Source organism: Trachypithecus francoisi, unplaced genomic scaffold, assembly GCF_009764315.1.
Source record: "Trachypithecus francoisi isolate TF-2019V2 unplaced genomic scaffold, Tfra_2.0 Contig00477, whole genome shotgun sequence".
NCBI classification, from domain to species: Eukaryota; Metazoa; Chordata; class Mammalia; order Primates; family Cercopithecidae; genus Trachypithecus; species Trachypithecus francoisi.
Window position 1 is genome coordinate 32,037 of NW_022680665.1, and position 20,717 is coordinate 52,753.

Here is a 20,717-nt window from a genome sequence, read left to right on the forward strand (position 1 = left end):
AATGAGTCATGGAGGGTCTTAATCCTGTGACCATGCAGCCTCTGAGCCACATGTGCTGCTTCGTTTGACAGAAATGACCAGAAGAGGACTTGTCTATGCTGAGCTCTGGGGACAAAATCTCCTTCCATTCAGGAGCCAGACTTACTATGCATCTCCTGGGCATCTGCTGCTCTGTGATTCCACAGACCCCTCAGGTCACTCATGATCCTCAGCAATGGGCAGTTCACTGCTCTCTGCTCAGGGGGATATCGAAGAGAGTCCTGAGCTTTATGACCCTCAGGCCCTGGAGTGAGGAGGGGCCATGAGGTGGTGCACCCAGTGCTCATTTTTAATGTTCACATTCAATTTATTAAAGTTTAAAACTATACCTTATACTAGCAACCAAAATTATATCTCTTTATATATGAACATGTACCACATATTTATTCATAAATAGATACATAGAATATTCAAATATATAAATACAAGTTATTTCTAAAATATATGTATTCAATATGTAAAATTTATATTAGAAATTCTTATTACACATACACATAATGTTATGTTTATTTGTGTAGCAGGTGTTTCTTTTCTTTCCAAGCAGAACAGAGTCTGGCTGAGTAAAGACTTTGAGGACATTTGCTAACCCTCCCTCTTTGACTCCAACAGAGTCAAAGTCATTCAGGACCCTGGAGCCCAGGGAAAGTCTCTGACACTTTCACTCTTGCCGGGCTGCAGGATATATGCTTAATGCAGCTCCTCTGAATTTGTGAGCAGTTTCCTTCCCTCAAGCCCCTGCCAGGCAGCCCTGTGGCCAGGGCCTGTGGTTCCTCCCAGGTCCTCAGCCCTTGGCTCAGGAGAGCAGATGCTTCCCCCACAGTGCTGGACCAGCGCCTGGCAGCTTTCAGGCACTGCCAGCCTGACTTTAGCCCTGGGCTAAGGACGCTATTCCAAATGTCTCCTCATTTATTGCAGTACCCGAAAGTCTATCTTGTTCTTAAACTCAAAGTCTATATTTCCACAATTTCTAAAGCTAGCATTTGCCACCTGGAAAATTAGACATGTGAATTCATTGTCATTCTCAGAGCCTGGCCTCTTCCAGCCCCACCAGATAAAGTTGCCCATATCTTCTCTTCTCTCCACACAACTTTACTTAGAATTACAGTGAAATGTAACATGCGGTAAAACTCTTATCGCCTGCACAGAAACCATCCTCTTCCCCTTTGGTGCCTAGGGCACCAGCTCTATCCTGCTGGGCATGGTGAGGACAGTGAGCCTCTCCCAGCCTGGGACAGAAGCAGGGATTAAGAGAACATGTGATTAGCTCCACAATGCAATGTCAGGGGAGTGAAGGAGGGGCAGGGACTCTGGGAAGAATTTGATCCTTCCTAAGAAGATGGAAGGTGAAGAGCTTTGCTTCACCTTTTGAAATCAATCACTTTATTTTAGATTTGGGAACAGTGACACATGTTTCATTGCCCTGACTCCTTCCACATCTCCTCTTTCTCTTACAATAGCTCTGACTCAGTCTGTCCCTCACAGATTGTGTCCTGAAAATCTAATTTCCCTCCTAATATGAAAACAAACCAATGAACAAAACCCTCTTTCTCCTATCACGTGCTGTGAGATCTGACCCCTAAACTCTGTGACACCCAGATCGTATAAGAGATAATCGTGGGACTTTATCCAAGATATTTTCTAGCTAAAAAGAATTCTCATGCTAGCTTTTCTCTCGGAGAAATTTTCTGTCTCCTGTCATAACTGACACCAGAAGACAAGGTGGAAATATTTCCAAGAACAGAGGACAACCATGCGTTCAGTGAGGTGAAAGACATCTCTTCCCCTTGCATTAGTTTCCAAAGCTGCCGTTTACATTACCACAGCCTTATTGGCTTCACACAACATAAATGTATTACCCTGTAGTTCTGGAGATCAGAAGTCTCACTGAATTAATGCTAAGGTGTCAGTAGGTCTATAATCCTTCTGGATGCTCCAGAGGAGAGAACTGTATTCTCTGCTTTTTATCTTCCAGGTGCTCCCACATTTCTGGTTCCATGGCCCCTCCCTTCCTCAAGCCACATCCTTCCCTATTGTCCCAGCTCCTCTCTGACTGCGAGCCTGCTCTTTTATTTTATGACCTTTGTGATTGTATTGATTTCATCTGGATAACCAGGTTGCTTTTTCGCAAAGTCCTTAACTTACATCTGTCAAGTTTTTTTTTGCTATATAATGTAGAATTGTTATGATACCACTCCAATGACTGGAGGAACACCAGGGTTCTCAGTCTCACTCCTGTTTGTTTAAAACAACACGGACACGTGTGAAGTTGTTTTAAGGAGCGAAAAGTTTAATACGCAAGAAGGAAGGAAGAAGAAAAGAGTTCCCCCATACAGAGACAGAGGGAGGGGGATTCGAACAGAGAGAAAATTCCATGTGCGGCGGAAAAGTGGCTGTTTATATGAGGAGGCTGAAGGAGGTGGTGTCTGATTTGCATAGGGCTTAGGTGTTTGGTATGACCAGGCATGTCATTCATGTAGCCTGAGAAAAAACTGGCCCTCCCACCCTAGCGTTTTAATATGCAAATGCAGGGTGTCATAATGTTCTAAACACATGGGGATATGTGGGGGCAGCCATGTTGCTAGGCACATGTTGGGGCAAGGAAGAAGAAGGTGGGAATCGCCATGTTTGACTGGACTCAGTTTCTAATGGCGATATTTGTATATCAAAGCTTGCCAGCCCAGCTCTAAGAACCAGGGCTTTCCTGCCAAACAAGAAACGTTTCTGGAGCTGCTTTAAAAGAAACAAAACCTTCCCAAGGACACCTTTTCCTCTCTATCTAAAATAATTTCTTAAAAACTCCTATAACACTTGGATTCCAGAGACAAGGACATGGACATCTTTTGGGGTGGGACATTATTCATTCCACGCCATAAACGTATTCCCAAAAATTGTCCTTCTCTAAACTAAAATTTAAAAAATCACAAAGTATTTTTATGAAACAAGAAAGTTGGACAAAATCTTAGACTCAGCTTCCTCTAACTTGTGAGTTTTAACTGTTGGAGTAAGCTCACTCTTCTGTCTCTACTGTAGACTTATGGATGTATAGATAGTTTTAGAGGATTTTTAAATTTTGTGACCCAGTGTAAATAAAACAGAATCTGAGACAGGTCTCAATCAAGTTATAGGTTTATTTTGCCAAAGAAAAGGCTTATGGCCTGTGACACAGGCTTATGGGGTCCTGCAAACTTGTGCCCAAGGTGTTGGGTTACACATTGGTTTTATAAACTTTAGGGAGACACAGAAATCACAGGCAAAGACAAAGCAGCAGGAAGGTTTGTGCACAGTCTACAGCACTGTGATTTGGCTCCCCTAGTCAGGCATCAGTAAAATTTTATGGAGCCCTAGGCTGCAGCCCACTGATGTTGATGTAGTTGGATCCACTTCCCCTGCTACTGAGCCAGGCTGGGACATTTTTGGGCACATTAGAGATGTGAGATATAACGAGTGCAAATCCCTGTCCAGTTTCATCTGGATCCAGCTGATTTCTCCATGTACATGGGCAATTGCTTGATAAGAGACTGAGTGTCTCTTTCCTAAAGATGTTAACAGGGAGGCTCATGTCTGGGTCAGGATGATATCCCCAGTCACTGATAAAATGTAAAAGAGCAAAGTGGCATTGATGGTGCATGGCGTGGACATCCTGCATGCAGTGGCCACCCTCATTAAAAGAGATGAAATTTGGGAAATAATACTCAATGGCAGAAAAGAAGGTAGACTATGGAGGAGCCTGAAACAAGAATAAGGTGCAGCCCATTTAGTCTCTGGGTATTATAGAGACCGGTAGCTCTTGAAAATGGTGGATCTGTTAGCGCTGCGTGCATTGAGGGAACACTATATCAATTTAGTGTATCTGAAGCAAATTGCTTGATCTTATACTGGTAAGAATAATGGCATAACACCATTACCTAATACTTACAAATATACATTGCATCATGTCAATAAGATTTATTTGTAACATTTTTAGAAAGAAACAATGATAAACTCACAGAAATTTTGCAAGTATAGCTCACTTACCCCCTTCACTAACTGGAATCATAGGAGAGTCTTTTGAATCCTACCATCTAACGTTTTACTATGTGTTTCCTACAAACAAGACTATTCTCCTAAATAATCCCCATACACCAATGAAACACATTACTCCATCGATTCCTGAGGAATATTTCAAATTGTAAAAAAAAAAAAAAAAAAAAAAAAACCTAAAAACTGTCTCTCATAACAAAATAGTCCCCAGTGGAAACACATTCTCTGCCGACATATTTGTGCTACCCTGCTCTTACCTGGAACACCTGGGGACACTGAGCTGGTGCTAAGTTACTCTGATGAGCCAGCCCTGCAGCTGTGCCCAGTCTGCCCCATCTTCTGCTCATTTGCATGTTCTCAGGGCACGTCCTCCTATCCTGAAGACTTCTTAATAGGCTGGTTACACTTCGTGCAGGAGTTAGACCCAGTCTGGACGCAGCATGGACATCAGGGTCCCCGCTCAGCTTCTAGGGCTCCTGCTGCTCTGGCTCCCAGGTAAGGAAGGAGAACAGTAGGAATTTACGTGGCCCAGTGTATTCAGTACAGCCTGGCTCTTCAGGGAACTTCTCTTACAATTGTGTGGACATTTGTTTTTATGTTTCCAATCTCAGGTGCCAGATGTGACATCCAGATGACCCAGTCTCCATCCTCCCTGTCTGCATCTGTAGGAGACAGAGTCACCATCACTTGTTGGGAGAGTCAGGGCATTAGTAGCTGGTTAGCCTGGTATCAGCAGAAACCAGGGAAAGCCCCTAAGCTCCTGATCTATGCTGCATCCACTTTGCAAAGTGGGGTCCCATCAAGGTTCAGCGGCAGTGGATCTGGGACAGAATTTACTCTCACCATCAGCAGCCTGCAGCCTGAAGATTTTGCAGTTTATTACTGTCAACAGCATAACAGTGACCCTCCCACAGTGTTACACACCCGAACATAAACCCCCAGGGAGAAGATGTGTGAGGCTGGGCTGCCCCAGCTGCTCCTCCTGATGCCTCCATGGCCTGAGAGTGTTCCTCAGATGCAGCCACACTCTGATGGTGTTGGTAGAGGATGACATGAAGTCACCTCTGCATCCCAATTTCTTTTTCTTTTCTCAGCCCCAGCTGCACAGACATAGCAATGCCTCCGCTGATTTAACAAAGACAGATCATGACACCTGAGGAGTCTAGTTTATGGCTTCAGTTGGAATTCATATAACACAGAAGAAGCCACTATAGATATTCTAAGCAGGAATTGTCTTAATACAGAGAATTAGAGTCTAAACTACTGAAGTCTAAATAAAATAGAGAGATGAATCTCTAAATTTAATGTTTTACTTGCAAAGAAGTATTTGCCAAATAGGACATACAGGAAAACTCAATGGTCTTCAATATGTTGGAAGAACAAAGAGAAGTAAGCATTTTACGGAAAAGGGAAAATGTCACCTATGACTCTTTGAAAAAGTTCACTGGCATTAGGAAGGGTTGAGAGCTGGCAAGCTCAGGCTGGTCAGCAGTAGTGGACAAAGTGAATCCTAGAATTATGTCAAGTTATCTCAGAAGTTATGGATCAATTTGATTTCAGGTTACAAGAAGCCAAAGCAGTGACACTTGCAGAGAATTTTGTTACTGAAATACCAGGGATTCAGTGAAGATCCTGCTGCTCAGCACACAGAAAGCCGATCACTAAGACAACAAGCATTGCCAAGGAACAAGCGTTAATCAGGTGCTGCAGCCGAGGAGATGGAACACCATTCGCAAATGTATCTCCTGAACTACTAAAATAGGGGTTTATATAGCAGGGAAGAAATGTGGGAAAACAGGAATTAGGGAGGGATAAGGTAGATAATTTAGTCAACAGGAAGCAGGAGGTCAGTTAGGCAATCATAATGGGCAAAGGGTCTGATGTCTCACTGTTCCAATTCAGTGATATATAACTTTCAGGTCCTTGATAGTATCTAGAGGCCTGATGGTTGGTTTCCTGAAAAAAGAACTCAGATAAGACAAATGTAACTATCTTGAGTTTTAAGACTAGTGGATTCAGTTTCTATGTTTATTCAAAAAAACATAAACATTAGTTCCATGGGATAATAGGGCCTATTTCAATTGAGTTCTAGCAACAGTATTTTGCACCCTGAGTGTCTTTCCCTCCTGGTTTCTTGGTTCTGTTGGGTATGACAAGAATGATTGAATTCCTACGATTAACTTTTACACTACAACCTTTCAAAGCCAAGGATATAGTAGTCAGGAAGGTTGATAGTTGAAGCAGGATTCTCTAGTGCTCCCTTGGAAAATAGAATTCATCTGTCCCTGAAGTATGGGCTATCTAACCATGTGGTCCTCAGTCCTGTCTGAAAGCTTAATGGTGGGGTGCTGCTGCTCTCCACTTCCTACAGCATCTTTCTAGGTTTTTCTCCAAGCACAAGCATTGACAAGGAAGAATATGGTGGGAATCGCCATGTTTGGGTGAATTCGGTTTCTAATGGCTGGCATTTGCATAGGAAAGCTTCCAAGCCTGGCTCTAAGAGCCAGGGCTTTCCTGCTAGACAAGAAACGTTTCTGGAGCTGCTTTAAAAGAAACAAAACCTTCCCAAGTACATCTTTTCCTCTCTCTTGGCCTAAAATAATTTCTTAATATCTCCTATAACACTTGGGTTCCAGAGACGAGGACATGGATATCTTATTGATTCCACCAACAAGAAACATATTCCCCAGGGTTGTCCTTCTCTAAAGTAAAATTTAAAAAATCACGAAGTATTTTTATGAATCAAGAGAGCTGAGACAGGTATCAGTCAATTTACAGAGTTATTTTGCCAAAAATAACTGAGTCAAGTATCTGAGACAGGTCTCAGTCAATTTACAGAGTTATTTTGCCAAAAATATGGCTTATGGCCTGTGACACAGCCTTAGGAGGTACTGTAAATATGTGCCCAAGGTGGTTGGATTACACATTGGTTTTATGCACTTTAGGGAGACACAGAAATTACAGGAAAAGACATAAATCAATACATATCAGATATACATTAGTTTGTCCTGGAAAGGTGGGAAAGCTTCAAGCAGGGGCTTCCAGGTCATAGGTGGATTCAAAGCTTTCCTGACTGGCTACTGGTTGAAAGAGTTAAACTCTGTCTAAAGAGTTGAATTCATCATAAAGAAATGCTTGAGTCTAGAAAAGGGGGTGTGGAAGCAAAAGTTCTTGTCACATAGATGAATCCTATGGGTAGCAAATAGAGTAGATGGTGAATGTTGCTTATCAGACCTTTAAAAAATGTCAGACTCTTTAAAAAAGACTCAGTAATGGGAGGAGACTCTCTACAGAATGCAAATTTTCCTGACAACAGGCAGCTTTGCAGGGCCACTTCCGAATAGGTCAAAGAAATATTTTAAGGTAAAATATTTAGATTTTCTTCAGGGCCTATTATCTGTCATGCTGGAGTATGGTATCTGATTGCTACAAAGCATCTGTTTTATCAGTCCAAAGATCTCAGCTGTAATGATAATGCTGGTCAGTTGTGTCTGAACCCCAAAGGGAGGAGAGCATAATGAGGCACATCTAAATCCACCTGCCAGTCAGGGCCTAACCTAGTTTTTCAGATTTTTCTGAAGTTCTCTCTGCCAAGAGAGGAGTCCATTCAGCTGTTTGGTGGCTTACAACTTAATTTTTGGCTTTAACACCCAGAAAAAAAAATAATTGCATCAATTCTAAAATAGATTGATAAAGACAAATTGTTTCCTGAATATTCTTACATGTCAAAGATAAAGAAATGATAAGACTTGAGATGATTAATACCCCTCATACAAAAAATAATAATGATTTTTTTTTTTTTTTTTTTTTTTTTTTTTTTTTACTATCTCAGTTTCGGTCCACCAGCAGTGATGATTCCCGTTTAAGCAGCAAATTTACACTGGGAGGAAAGGAGGAAAGTGAGCAAGGGAACAGAAGATGAATGCTAAAAGACACATCAACAACCCACCTGACTCAGGAAAACTGAAGATCAACCACATGTGGAAACATGGACTAAATTCCTCTGGGCTGTTCCACCTGGGAGATTAGGAAGCTGGGGTATGTATACCCTTCATCCTGTCCTCACTGATTGTCAGGTGTCTCTCTTGTTCTATTTCAAGCTACTATAACAGATTCCTTGTCACTGTGCAATTCATGAAGAACAGAAATTTATTTTATCACACTTCTGGAGAATGAGAAATTTAAGATCAAGGCATGGGCAGATTAAGGTCTGCTTTCTCCATGTTCAAGATGAGTCCAGGAGTTTTGGGCCCTTCAAAGGAAGGAAGGCCATGGTTTTTCATGACAGAGGAACAGAAAAAAGAGAAAGAGATCCCAGCCTTACAATCCCTGTTTATAGTGGTATTAATGTATTCCACTGGAGGGCTCCACGCTGATGACCTAAGCACATCCCAATAGGCCCCACATGGCAATACCATTACACTGAGAATTAACTTTACAACAGATGGATTGTGGAGGACAGAGTTGAATCATAGCACTTTCTAAGGGATACACATTCCAGGCCGTTTGGCCAGCAATGCATACAGGCAGAGTTCTCTGCCCAAGATCGTAAAGAACATAAGACATGTATATTGCCATTCTAAGTTAACAGAAGTACAGCAAATGGAAAGCCCTAGACTACAGATGGGAACTACTACATTCATCCTGGGCCAGTTAACACTTGAATAAATTGGGTTTGAAATTTGCAGATCCACTTATATTTTCTTCTTTGTGTGTCACCTGTGAGCATGCAATTAATAAGTAGCAAATATATATTCTCATTTTTATAGTTTTGTTAGTAACATTTTTTTCTTTAGCATACTTTATTGGAATAATAGAGTATATAATATAAATAACTTAAACACAGTGTTAATCAACTATTTTCTCACTAAGGCTGGCAGTCAAAAGTAAGCTACTAGTACTTAAGTTAGAAATGCAAAAGTTCTACACAGGTTTTCAACTGCACCAGTGCTCAGTGCCCCAACCTCCACATTGTTCGGGGGTCAGCTGCTCTTTCAGTCTGTAGCTGCATCTCTCTGGAACAGCATCTTGGCAGGTGGCTGCAAGCAAAGGAATCCAGGAAATAACATCTCAAACTATGCTGCATTGGTATGATGATTACGAAAAATCAAAGGCATTTAGAAAGCAGCAAATGCACAAAAAGGCATTTTGTAAATATCCCTTATCTGCCTAAAAGCAGATTCTCCAGACGGGAACCAATTGTCAAGAAAATTCTTCCTGAGAATTTTTATATCAGGGAAGATTAACACAAAGCAGGAATCAAAAATAGAAGAGACTGGAAATTGATACTTTATCCAGGCAGGCTGTTACCTGTTCTTTTGAAGATGCACTTCTATTCTCATCTATTCTCTCCAAGTTGCCTACACTTCCCCATTCCCTCTTCCCTAGAAAGAAAATATAAACAACTGGATCTCACTGAATTATCCGGGTAATCACCCTGCTGTGATATCCTGTTGCACTTCAAATGAATTTTGTTTGCCTTTTCTCTTATTATTCTTCATTTTGTCAATTTATTTTCAGCAAACATTTAGAGGACAAATGGAGCTTTCTCCTTTTCTCACAATATCAGCAAATTCCCTTAAAATTCAGGCTGCTTAAAATGCAGCAGAAAGGTTTGTGCACAGGCTACAGCACTGTGATTTGGCTCCCCTAGTCAGGCATCAGTAAAATTTTGTACAGCCCTAGGCTACAGCCCACTGATGCTGATATAGTTGGATCCACTTCCCCTGCTATTGAGCCAGACGGGGACATTTTTGGGCACATTAGAGAGATGAGATATAACGAATATAAACCTGTGTCCGGTTTCATCTGGATCCAGCTGATTTCTCCATGTACAAAAGGCAATTGCTTGATACAAGATTGAGTGTCTCTTTCCTAAAGATGTTAACAGGGAGGCTTGTGTCTGCATCAGGATGATATCACCAGTCACTGATAAAATGTAAAAGAGGAAAGTGGCATTGGTGGTGCATGGCAGGGACATCTTCTGTCTGTGCAGTAGTCACCCTCACTAAAAGAGGAGAACTTTGGGGAATAATACTCAATGGCAGAAAAGAAGGTAGACTGTGGAGGAGCCCAAAACAAGAATAAGGTGCAGCCCATTTAGTCTCCAGTTATTATAGAGACCTGTAGCTCTTGATAATGGTGGATCTGTGAGCACTGCATGCATTGAGGAAACATGGTATCAACTTAGTGTATCTGAAGTAAATTGCTTGATCTTAAACTGGTAAGAATAATGGCATAACACCATTACCTAATACTTACAAATATATATATATATATATATATATATATGTCATGTCAATAAATTTTATTTTTAATGTTTTTAGAAATCAACAATGTTAAACTCACAGAAATTTTGCAAGTATAGCTCACTTATCCCCTACACTAACTGGGATCATATGAGAGTCTTTTGAAGACCTAAGAATCCTACCATCTAACGTTTTACTACATGTTTCCTACAAGCAAGAATATTTTCCTAAATAATCCCCACACACTAATGAAATACATTACTCCATCGGCTCCTGAGAAATATTTCCAATTTTCAAAAAAAAAAAAAAACCCTGAAAAAAGGTTTCTCATAACAAAGTAGTCCCCAGTAGAAACACATTCTCTTCAGACAAATTTGTGCTACCCTTGTCTTACCTGGAACACCTGGGACACTGAGCTGGTGCTGAGTTACTGAGATGAACCAGCCCTGCAGCTGTGCCCAGCCTGCCCTGTCCCTTGCTCATTTGCATGTTCCCAGAATACATCCTCCTGCCCTGAAGACTTCTTAATTGGCTGGACATGCTTCGTGCAGGAGTCAGACCCAGTCAGGACACAGCTTGGACATGAGCGTCCCCGTTCAGCTCCTAGGGCTCCTGCTGCTCTGGTTCCCAGGTAAGGAAGGGGAATATTAGAAGTTTACCTAACCCAGTAAGCTCCGTACTGCTGGCCTTTTTAGGGAAGTTCTCTTACTACATGATTAATTATTTGGACATTTGTTTTTATGTTTCCAACCTCAGGTGCCAAATGTGACATCCAGATGACCCAGTCTCCATCCTCCCTGTCTGCATCTGTAGGAGACAGAGTCACCATCACTTGTCGGGCGAGTCAGGGCATTAGCAGCTGGTTAGCCTGGTATCAGCAGAAACGAGGGAAAGCCCCAAAGCCCCTGATTTATTATGCATCCAATTTGGAAAGTGGGGTCCCATCAAGGTTCAGTGGCAGTGGATCTGGGACAGATTTCAGTCTCACCATCAGCAACCTGCAGCCTGAAGATTTTGCAACTTATTACTGTCTACAGTATAACAGTGCCCCTCCCACAGTGTTACACACCCGATCATAAACCCCCAGAGAAGCAGATGTGTGAGGCTGGGCTGCCCCAGCTGCTCCTCCCGATGCCTCCATCGGCTGAGAGTGTTCCTCAGATGCAGCCACACTCTGCTGGTATTGGTAGAGAGGTACATGAAGTCACCTCTGCATCCCAATTCCTTTTCCTTTCTCAGCCCCAGCTGCATAGATATAGCAATGCCTCTCCTGATTTAATACAGACAGAGATCATGACACCTGAGGAGTCTAGTTTATCGCTTCGTTTGGAATTCAAATAACACAGAAGAAGCCACTATAGATATTCTAAGCAGGAATTGTCTTAATACAGAGAATTAGAGTCTAAACTACTGAAGTCTAAATAAAATGGAGAGATGAATCTCTAAATTTAATGTTTTGCTTGCAAAGAAGTATTTGCCATACGGGACATACAGGAAAACTCAATGGTCTTCAGTATGGTGGAAGAACACGAGAATGTTAGCATTTTATGAAAAAGGGAAAATATTACCTATTGCTCTTTGAGAAAGTTCATTGGCACAAGGAAGGGTTGGGAGCTGGCAAGCTCAGACTGGTAAGCGGTGGTGGACAAAGTGAATCCTAGAATAATATCAAATCATCTCAGAAGTTGTGGGTAAATTTGATTTCAGGTTACAATAAGCCAGAGCAGTGAAGCTTGCAGAGAACTTTGTTATTGAAATGCCAGGGATTTGGTGTAGATCCTGCTGCTCAGCACACAGAAAGCCAGTCATTAAGACAAGTATTGCCAAGAACAGGCTTTAATCAGGTGCTGCAGCCAAGGAGATGGGACACCATTCATAAATGTATGTCTGGGAGAAACTAAAGTTAGAGGTTTATAGAGCAGGGAAGAAATGTGGGAAAACAGGAAATAGGAAGGGGTAAGAAAGATAATTTGGTCAACAGGAAGCAGGAGGTCAGTTAGTCAATCATAATGGGCTAAGGATCTCACTGTCCTTATTCAGTGATATGTAAGTTTCAGCTCCTTGATGGTATCTGGAGGCCTGATGGTTGGCTTTTTGAAAAAAGAACTCAGATAAGGCAAATCTAACTATCTTGATTTTTAAGACTGGGGTGGGGGTCAATTTCTACATTTATTCAAAAATCCATAAACATTGGTTCCATGGTATAATACGGCCTATTTCAATTGCATTCTAGAAACAACATTCTGCACCCTGAGTGCCTTTCCTCCTGGTTTCTTGGCTCTGTTGGCTATGACAAGAATTACCCAATTCCTATGATTAACTTTCCCACTACAACCTTTCAAAGCCCAGGGTATAGTAGTCATGAAGAAGATATTAGAAGCAGGATTCTCTGGTGCTCCCTCAGAAAATAGAATGCATCTGCCCCTAATTATGGGCTTTCTAACCACGTGGTCCTCAATCCTGTGTGGAAGTGTAAGGGTGGGTGTGCTGATGCTGACAGCTTCCTATAGCATCTTTCCAGATGTTTCTCCAGTCCTAACCTCTGTCCCTATGTCTGTCTTAAGTACCAGTGGAAATATTGAGTCATCCTTTTCTGACTTTCAAATCTCATGGGAGGACCTCTTATTGGGCAACTCTATAGGACAAGAGAGAGACAAAAAGGGACATTTATATAAGTTAAAATGTTTTCTTCCCCAATGAGGCCATTAAAAAAATATATTTAAAGCCACATGTTGAAAACACATCCAGCTTTATTTTCCTCTTCATGCAAATTTACGTTTTCAAATATTTTCAACGTTGTAAAGGTTGAAAGCATAATTATTTGTCCATGGAATGATCAAACACCTTTTTAATTAAATGGAGTTAACATTTTCTTGAAAATTTGTACTCACTAAAGTAAAGGAATATATTTAAAATGTGTGAAACCAAGTTAGAAATTATTGGGCTTAAATTCAACTGTGCAGTTTGGTTTGGGATGTTTTTGACTCCTGAGACCTGCCACAAGAATCTTGTGTCATGTGTACTTGCTGCTGTTCAGCCTTGTCCTCAGAAAATTGATATCTATAGACTGAAGGCAAGCTCAGTGCCCTTCAGAGAAACCACTCAGCTGAGCCCTTCCTTGATCAGCCAGATGATTGGGAACATGAACATCTATGTACATGAAAACAAATGTTTCCTGTTATCACCCACTGAGTTGTGTATTTAACCAGTTACCAATCATTAATGCATGAAAGCTTCTTAATACAGTATTTATACCTCTACCTATATATACACAATATATTTTTCTTAAGTTGGTGGTAAAAATGTGAACATTTAGTAATGAAATTATGAAGTTATTAAGGGAAAATAGAAGTCAAAATTAAAACTAATTAGTATTTCAGTATAAAAAATTAAAATTTACTTTATGGAAAAATGTGCATATATGTATATAATATACATAGAAGTGAAAATACATTTATTTGATAAAATATTGGCTACAAATATATATAGTATTCATATACATTTAAAAAATCTTTGTTACGTTCCATACAAAAATGGCATTGTGCACCACATATAGTTGATGCTCTTGCTAAGAAAATTTCTTTGTATTCTTTAATTTAAAACTCTACCAAATGCTTGTCATTACCTATAATATTTTTCCAACCAAGTAGAGTTCCCAGGTTAGGACTATAACAAATTCTGACTAATATTGAATGTTAACCATTGCATCCTATGAAAGTCTCCATTTTGCTCATGTTCACAACGATGATATGCCAAATAGAGTTCTCACAACAATGGATGCTGGATGGAGTCACATCAGTGCCATTGTCAGGGAAGCCCTGGAAATGTAAAAACCATAACAGTCGGTAAATTGCAAGGATTACATCTGATGATCACAGTGCCAAGAGAACAGCAATTTAATAATATTGGCTGTTGGTTTTCACAGATCATCAGGCCTCAAAACAAATGCAACAGGATGATTGCAGACAAAGCCATTCTGGATGAGCTATGACTAGACATTTAAAAATGAGCCATAATCAAAGAAAATGCTTTCCAACTGAATATTAATTGAAATGCCATTAGTAAGCAGGGGCTTTTAATAATGAGGATGATCCAACACTTGGACTTCAGTCAGTCACCTTTCCCAGCTTTCTCAGGGAGTATCATGAACCAACGTTGTGGAGGTCCCAGTGGGGACTCAATAATATGAGTTGCAACTAACTGAGACTTACAGGGCTACTGGCTCTTATAAATACCTAATTTGCCAAGAAGAACCTTAACATTGTATGACACATCAGGGCTGAGACTAACAGCTGGTATCAGGTGATTCTAGTGGACCTCATGTAACATGAGGAGGGTAGTGGTTATTTTCCTACATATGAATTTGCCTTTCTTTTCGGTTATGTTTCTGTATAAAATATTCCTTGAGGATTTTCCAAGTGCTTTTATCAGTGTCAGGAAATTCATTCATAATATGGATTTGGATCAAGCAAGCTGTTTACCTCAAAAAATAAGTGAAGCGAAGTGTAGCTCATGCTCTTGTCATGTGCACAGGTGCAGCTTTCCCTATAGACAAGGAAAAACTCATTATTAGTCAAGCGAAGCTGGCACACAAACCCTTGTGCTGTTGAATTGCTATGCCTTCAGAAGTGGTGGAGGCTCTGAAACACTCACAGGGATTGGTGCTTTTACTCTCATAAACAGAATATTTTTATCTTGAAAATGAGCTGTAGACTCATCATTGTTATGCCAACTGAACATCTTGAAATACTCGATTTCTATTTTCTCAGGGCTGTGGTTTTCTGGTTGACGGTTGACGGTTCTTTTTTTTTTTTTTTTTTTTTTTTTTTTTTTAAGATGGAGTCTTGCTCTGCTGCCAGCCTGGAGAGTATTAGCACCATCTCGGCTCATTTCAATCTTTGCCTCCCGGGTTCAAGCTTTTCTCCTGCCTCAGCCTACCAAGTAGCTGTCACTACAGGTGTACGCCATCACACCCAGCTAATTCTTGTATGTTTAGTAGAGACATGGTTTTACCATATGGACTAGGATGGGCTCGATCTCTTGATCTCATGATCCGCCCACCTCTGCCTCCCAAAGAGCTGGGATTACACATGTGAGCCACGACGCTGACCTGGTTGATGGTTCTTAATCCAAAGAGTTGACATAACAATTATTCCATTAAATTGGAAGAAATGATATGATAAGCATGTGACCATTTAGACTTAATACAATACAGGACAAATTGTCTACAAAGGGTTTTAGAGTGTGTGCTGGGGCCATAGATCGAGTCTATATAAAGCAAGAGTAAACATAATTGAGTTTACATATTTTAGAGAGGAAGTACAGAAAATATGGACTCTAGGGGACCTTCTGGAATGTTTGTATTTATTGTCATTTCTACTGGTAAAACTCAGAGAAGATTTCTAAAGTCATCAGGATGAAGTTCTAGGGATCACAGACATATGAAGCATTATCTGCACTTGGATCCCCAGTGAGGCAAAGGGAAGATGAAACGCATAGTGGAATATGGAGGGGTAAACACCAGGGACAGCCTCCTGGTCAGCTTAAACGTTGAAAAATGTATTTATTTTTCTATATAGTTTTATCACTGAATCATTTGGATCTGAGAAAAGCAGTTATGTCTGGTTAGGCAGAAAGGTGTTTATTATCATAAATTAAATGGATCGAAAACATTTGGGGAAACCAGAGTGGAAGCTCAGGCAACTCCAAGTACTCCTTTTGATATTCCTTGGCCCTGCCCACCCTGTGTTTTCCACAGTGAAGGAAGACACACTCATGTTGATAGAAATGTGGCAAGTGAAGATATAGTGATAGAAATGTGGCAAGTGCCCACAGGACTGTGCTGCCTGGCTGTGATCCAGTTCAGGAAAATGAGCACATTTGAGTGAGATCAGGCACTTTCCCTCCCTCATCTCAATTATAAACCATGGTGTAGTAACACAGCTAATGGGCATTCTTCACCACATCTGGGTCTTAGGAAGCCAAGGACATGAAGAGTAGCCTTTCCAGATGCTACCATAGAAAAAGTATTGCTAGAAACTATAGAGAATAAAATAAATATGAAAGAAGCTGTTGACAATAATGAAATGAATCATTCATATATGTGTGTTAAATAATTTAATCTTTTCTATACACCCTTTCTTTAGAAAAAATCAAAGTGCTATTTTTAGCCACCTTTACAATTTAGACCACAAATTAAATAATAAGTAAACAAATTAATGGCTCATGAGACAAGAACATTTTTTCTTAGATGGCATTGGGCTGAATAGATTGGAGTTTCCCCACATTTTGGGGAGGACAATGTTATGTGGGTACCATGATGTTCTTTGTAAAGAAAATCTTTATGTTAGGTTGTAGCATGCTGCAGTTGATACTAGTAATGCCTGGAAATTGAAGTGTAGGAAGATGTGTATTTATAATATAAAGACACAGGATGCACTTGGGCAGAAATAACCCTTGTACCCATGAAAACAGATGAATCTACATGAGACTGAAATGAAGATGTAATCAACACAGGCAGGGCTGCAGAGAAAGGGGTCAGGTCTCTAGCAGTGGATAGCAGAACTGCTGTCCTTCTGGGGACATTGGTAAGAAGTGCTGCTTTCTTTTCTGCAGGAGACAGCTCAAATGTGGAGTTTCAGGCAGCAGGAGCTCCTCCCCAGCCTGCGCTCCAAGTACCATTCTTGGAATTGTTCTAGTGTCTTTGCCTGGAGCCTGTTCCTTATGGCCTTTCAACAATTTGTAAGGAATTTAATATCTCTAGTAAATCCCTTTATGCGTCATGGATTTGACATTTCCAACAGAGAATATACACAGTCCACAGGGCCATCATTCACTCCCTCCTTTTTTCTCGCTAAATATAATGCTTTCCAGGTGGACCTGCCAGAGGAAGCCAACGTGAACAATCCATGTCACCAAAAATGCAAGACAAATAAGCTCGGCAAAACCACTGGGTTCTCATGTATCTGCACTGTCCCCTGGTACAAAATGGAAGAGTGTAAAATCTTAGCTCCACCATCAGAGAGATGGCCTAGTGTGACCTCCTCAGTATAGTAAGTCAGTATTTATAGACATTTAAACACTGACACTTTTAACACCAACATACAGTCAAAAGAAAAATAATAAATTGGACTACATAAAAATTTAAAATGTGCATCAAAATACAAAATCAACCCCGGGAAATTGCAACATGTGGAATAGAAGAAAATATTTGTGAATCATATATCTGATGGGGGTTAATAATATCTATTGTACAAACATAGGTCCTACCTGTCAACAATAAAAATAAAAAGTACATGAATAGACATTTCCCTAAAGAAGACTATTTAGAGATAATTAGATAACTAGCATAGAAAAAGATGTTCAATATTATTAATCCTTAGAAAAATAAAAAGAAACCCCACTTGACACCTATTAGGAGTTTTTTTTTTTTTTTTTTTCCCCAACAGAGACTGACCAGCCTTGATAAGAATATAGGTATTTGGAACTACTGCGGACACTGTCGTGGTGATGTAAATGGCTCACCTTCTGTGGGAAACCATATGGCGATTCCTCAAAGAATTAAAAATAGAAATACGATATAACTCAGCCATTACACTTTTGGACATATACCCAATTAATTAAAGACATTAACTTGAGAAGATGTTAGTCTACCCATATTCAGAACCGAATTATTCATAATAGCCAAAAAGTAGAAGCAACTCACATCTTCACAAAGGAGAGAACTGGTAATCCAAATGTGGTATATGCATACAATAGGATATTATTGAGGGAAATTCTGACACATGCTACAACATGCATGAAACTAGAGGACATTACACTAAGTAAAATAACTCAGTCACAAAAATACTGAGTTATGATTTCACTTTGGTATTTGCAGAACAGTTTCCATTTAGTCATGAATCAACTCAGTCTCCTTCCCTTTCTTGCTAGTAGTTTTCAGGAATAACTGTAGAATGTTCTGGAAATGTAATATTCTGAGATAGGGCAAGATTGGCCAATATAGCCTGGGCTCTGTTTCTGTCCCTACTGGAAACAGTAATTCCTTCAACACTAGGTCAGTGTGTCATGTGATTCCAAGACATAAAACCGAGGGTGGGCTGCATTCCAGGGCCCCTTAGCTGCAGTCCTTGTGGGGTATGCATGGTCTAGAGTCAATCAGGCCCAGGCAGTTTTGTGCTCTCTCATGCTGACTCTCTGTAAGTAATAATTCACTTTATGTAACTGGTTGTGCATGGGTGTTCTGTCTCACTAGATTTGGGTAAGTTGGTGACCTGTGCACAGCAAACTTTCTTGGCAAAATTGGTGCAGTGAGAAGGTTTGATCTGAGAGAACCATGGCTTATTGGTGAAGTTAGAGGAAAAATACTCTCCAGTATCTGGCCCGGGACAGAGACATCAGCCTGGGGATGCCAGGGCTGGACATACAGATGGATGTTTAATGAGGAGGGAGGATAAATGGGACATTTGTCCTCCTCCCATTAATAAGGATCAGCTGGCTTACTGAATTGAGACAGAGAGAAAAGAATGTGGAAATAGGAATGGGGTACACAGTTCTCTAGTGGTGAGACAGTTGTATGACTGCTCATTCCTAGGGCCAGAGAGCTCAGGACATGGGTAATCAGATGGACCCTGAGTCACCCAAAATGAAACAAGAAAGATACTCTCAGTGGTCCCTGAAGCATCTAGGAAGGAACCAAAATCAACAAAAAGGGCCTTCACAGAAACGGAGGCTCACTCTCTATAAAAGAGACATGGAAAAAGGCCAGTGAAGTTTTGTGCATCCTGGTTGGTGTAATTGTTTGGTTAAGCCACATTACAGACCAAATGTCTTTGTCTGAATAGCACAGTTAGGAATAGGGCCAAGGTCTCCACCAGAGGCCACTGGCCCTATTTTCCTCTCAAGGTGAAAGGTGAAAAAAGGGAATTCAGACTTCTCTGGGATTTTTATATGCTGTAATCCACCTGACAATATTTCCAGGTCCTGTCAGAAGAAATTAAACTGATGACATCAGAAGGTGTCAGGACAAATGAGGACCCCGTGGTGAGTATGTGCTCATGTCTTGATCTGCACATGGACCATTCCCTTTGGGCCATGTTGGGTGCTGGTGACCATGGTTCTCACTGCAGAGTGCAATAGAGGTACTGACATTTTGCTACTGTGCCACAGAACATCACTGCTGCCTAAGGGGCTATCCCCACTCATAGATAAGTATTCAAGGCATGACAGTGGGGCATATCCACTCCTGCCTGATACCTAAGCTTCCCAAGCCCCAGAACCTTATTCAGCAAAAGCAGGACTGCATATTCAATGGATATTGGAACACTACCTAGTTAATTTAATAGTCGCTACAAAAAGATTAAAATGTCACAAAGCCTGGTGTCACAATGGAACGACCCACTTTGGCAGACCAACGATGGACTGTTGAAGGATGAATGCCAAGGCGACCTGAAAAGGAAACCGAGGAGGTATCCCAGGTATAGTTAATTGTTTTTGGTCCTGGTGGCATCCACTAATAAGAAGGAGACCCAGAAGATACTAGGTATTTTTGGGTACTGGGGACTGTAGAAACCTTACCTGGGTGTTCTTTTGGTCACATTAGTCAAAATCACGAAGAAAGTTGCCATCCTTGAACGAGGCCCTTTGCAAAGGTACCCGTGGAATCTGTTCAACAAGGCATGACTGAGGCAATTCTTTAAAACCTTTAGAGCCTGCTTCCTTGATGGAAATACAGGTGTCCACCATTTCTATGCATGCTGACTGAAGCCTGTGGCAACAGCAGACACCAGGAGTGCCTCTTTTGAAAGACCACTCCTTGCTTACTGTAGGAAACTGATAGGGTCTGAGTGTCTGAGAGCTAGAGCATCAGGCATGACACCACTACCTTAACTACCTATTCTCACTTTGGTGCCTACAAACACAATCAATAAAGCTGGACAGGCCCAACAGATCCAAATTATTAAATGGAAATGATGCAGTCAGAATTCAACCTAACCCAGTTCCCATAGGATCCATGTGCAAAGGAATGAATGTCCATAAACAAATGCCAAGCTTCCTAAAAGGGAACAAATGGCCATAGGGGACAATTTAGCTTCTCCTTTGGCCACAATGAGCCAAAGATTCAGAGACATGTCTGTGTCGGTATGGTATGGGGGGTCCTGATGATTGTAAAAAAGACACCAGTGGGTCCGCTGGGTGTAACCACCATCCAGCCAGGGAATGGCATCTTTTGACTGACACTAACATGGACATCCTGCCCAATGGGCCAAACTACATGCAATGATAGTAGCCATGCAGGCTGCCCCCTTACGCTGTATTTTACTCCATTTCCACTAAATCATGGGCCATTGTCAACAATCCAGCTACCTGGTCAGGAAAATAGCAACTGAGTGACTGAACTATTAAAGGATC

The 20,717-nt window shown here is 40.9% G+C and overlaps 1 long non-coding RNA gene and 2 gene segments (V, D, J or C); 2 read left to right on the forward strand and 1 right to left on the reverse strand.

Annotated features, from left to right (window-relative positions):
* Positions 1 to 20,717, reverse strand: part of LOC117084344 — a 41,064-nt gene that overhangs the window by 10,510 nt on the left and 9,837 nt on the right. The window lies entirely within an intron of this gene.
* On the forward strand, positions 4,438 to 5,008 carry LOC117084330. The segment is given in 2 exon segments: positions 4,438 to 4,554; positions 4,671 to 5,008. Coding segments are annotated over 2 exon segments (378 nt in total).
* On the forward strand, positions 10,863 to 11,401 carry LOC117084336. The segment is given in 2 exon segments: positions 10,863 to 10,938; positions 11,064 to 11,401. Coding segments are annotated over 2 exon segments (372 nt in total).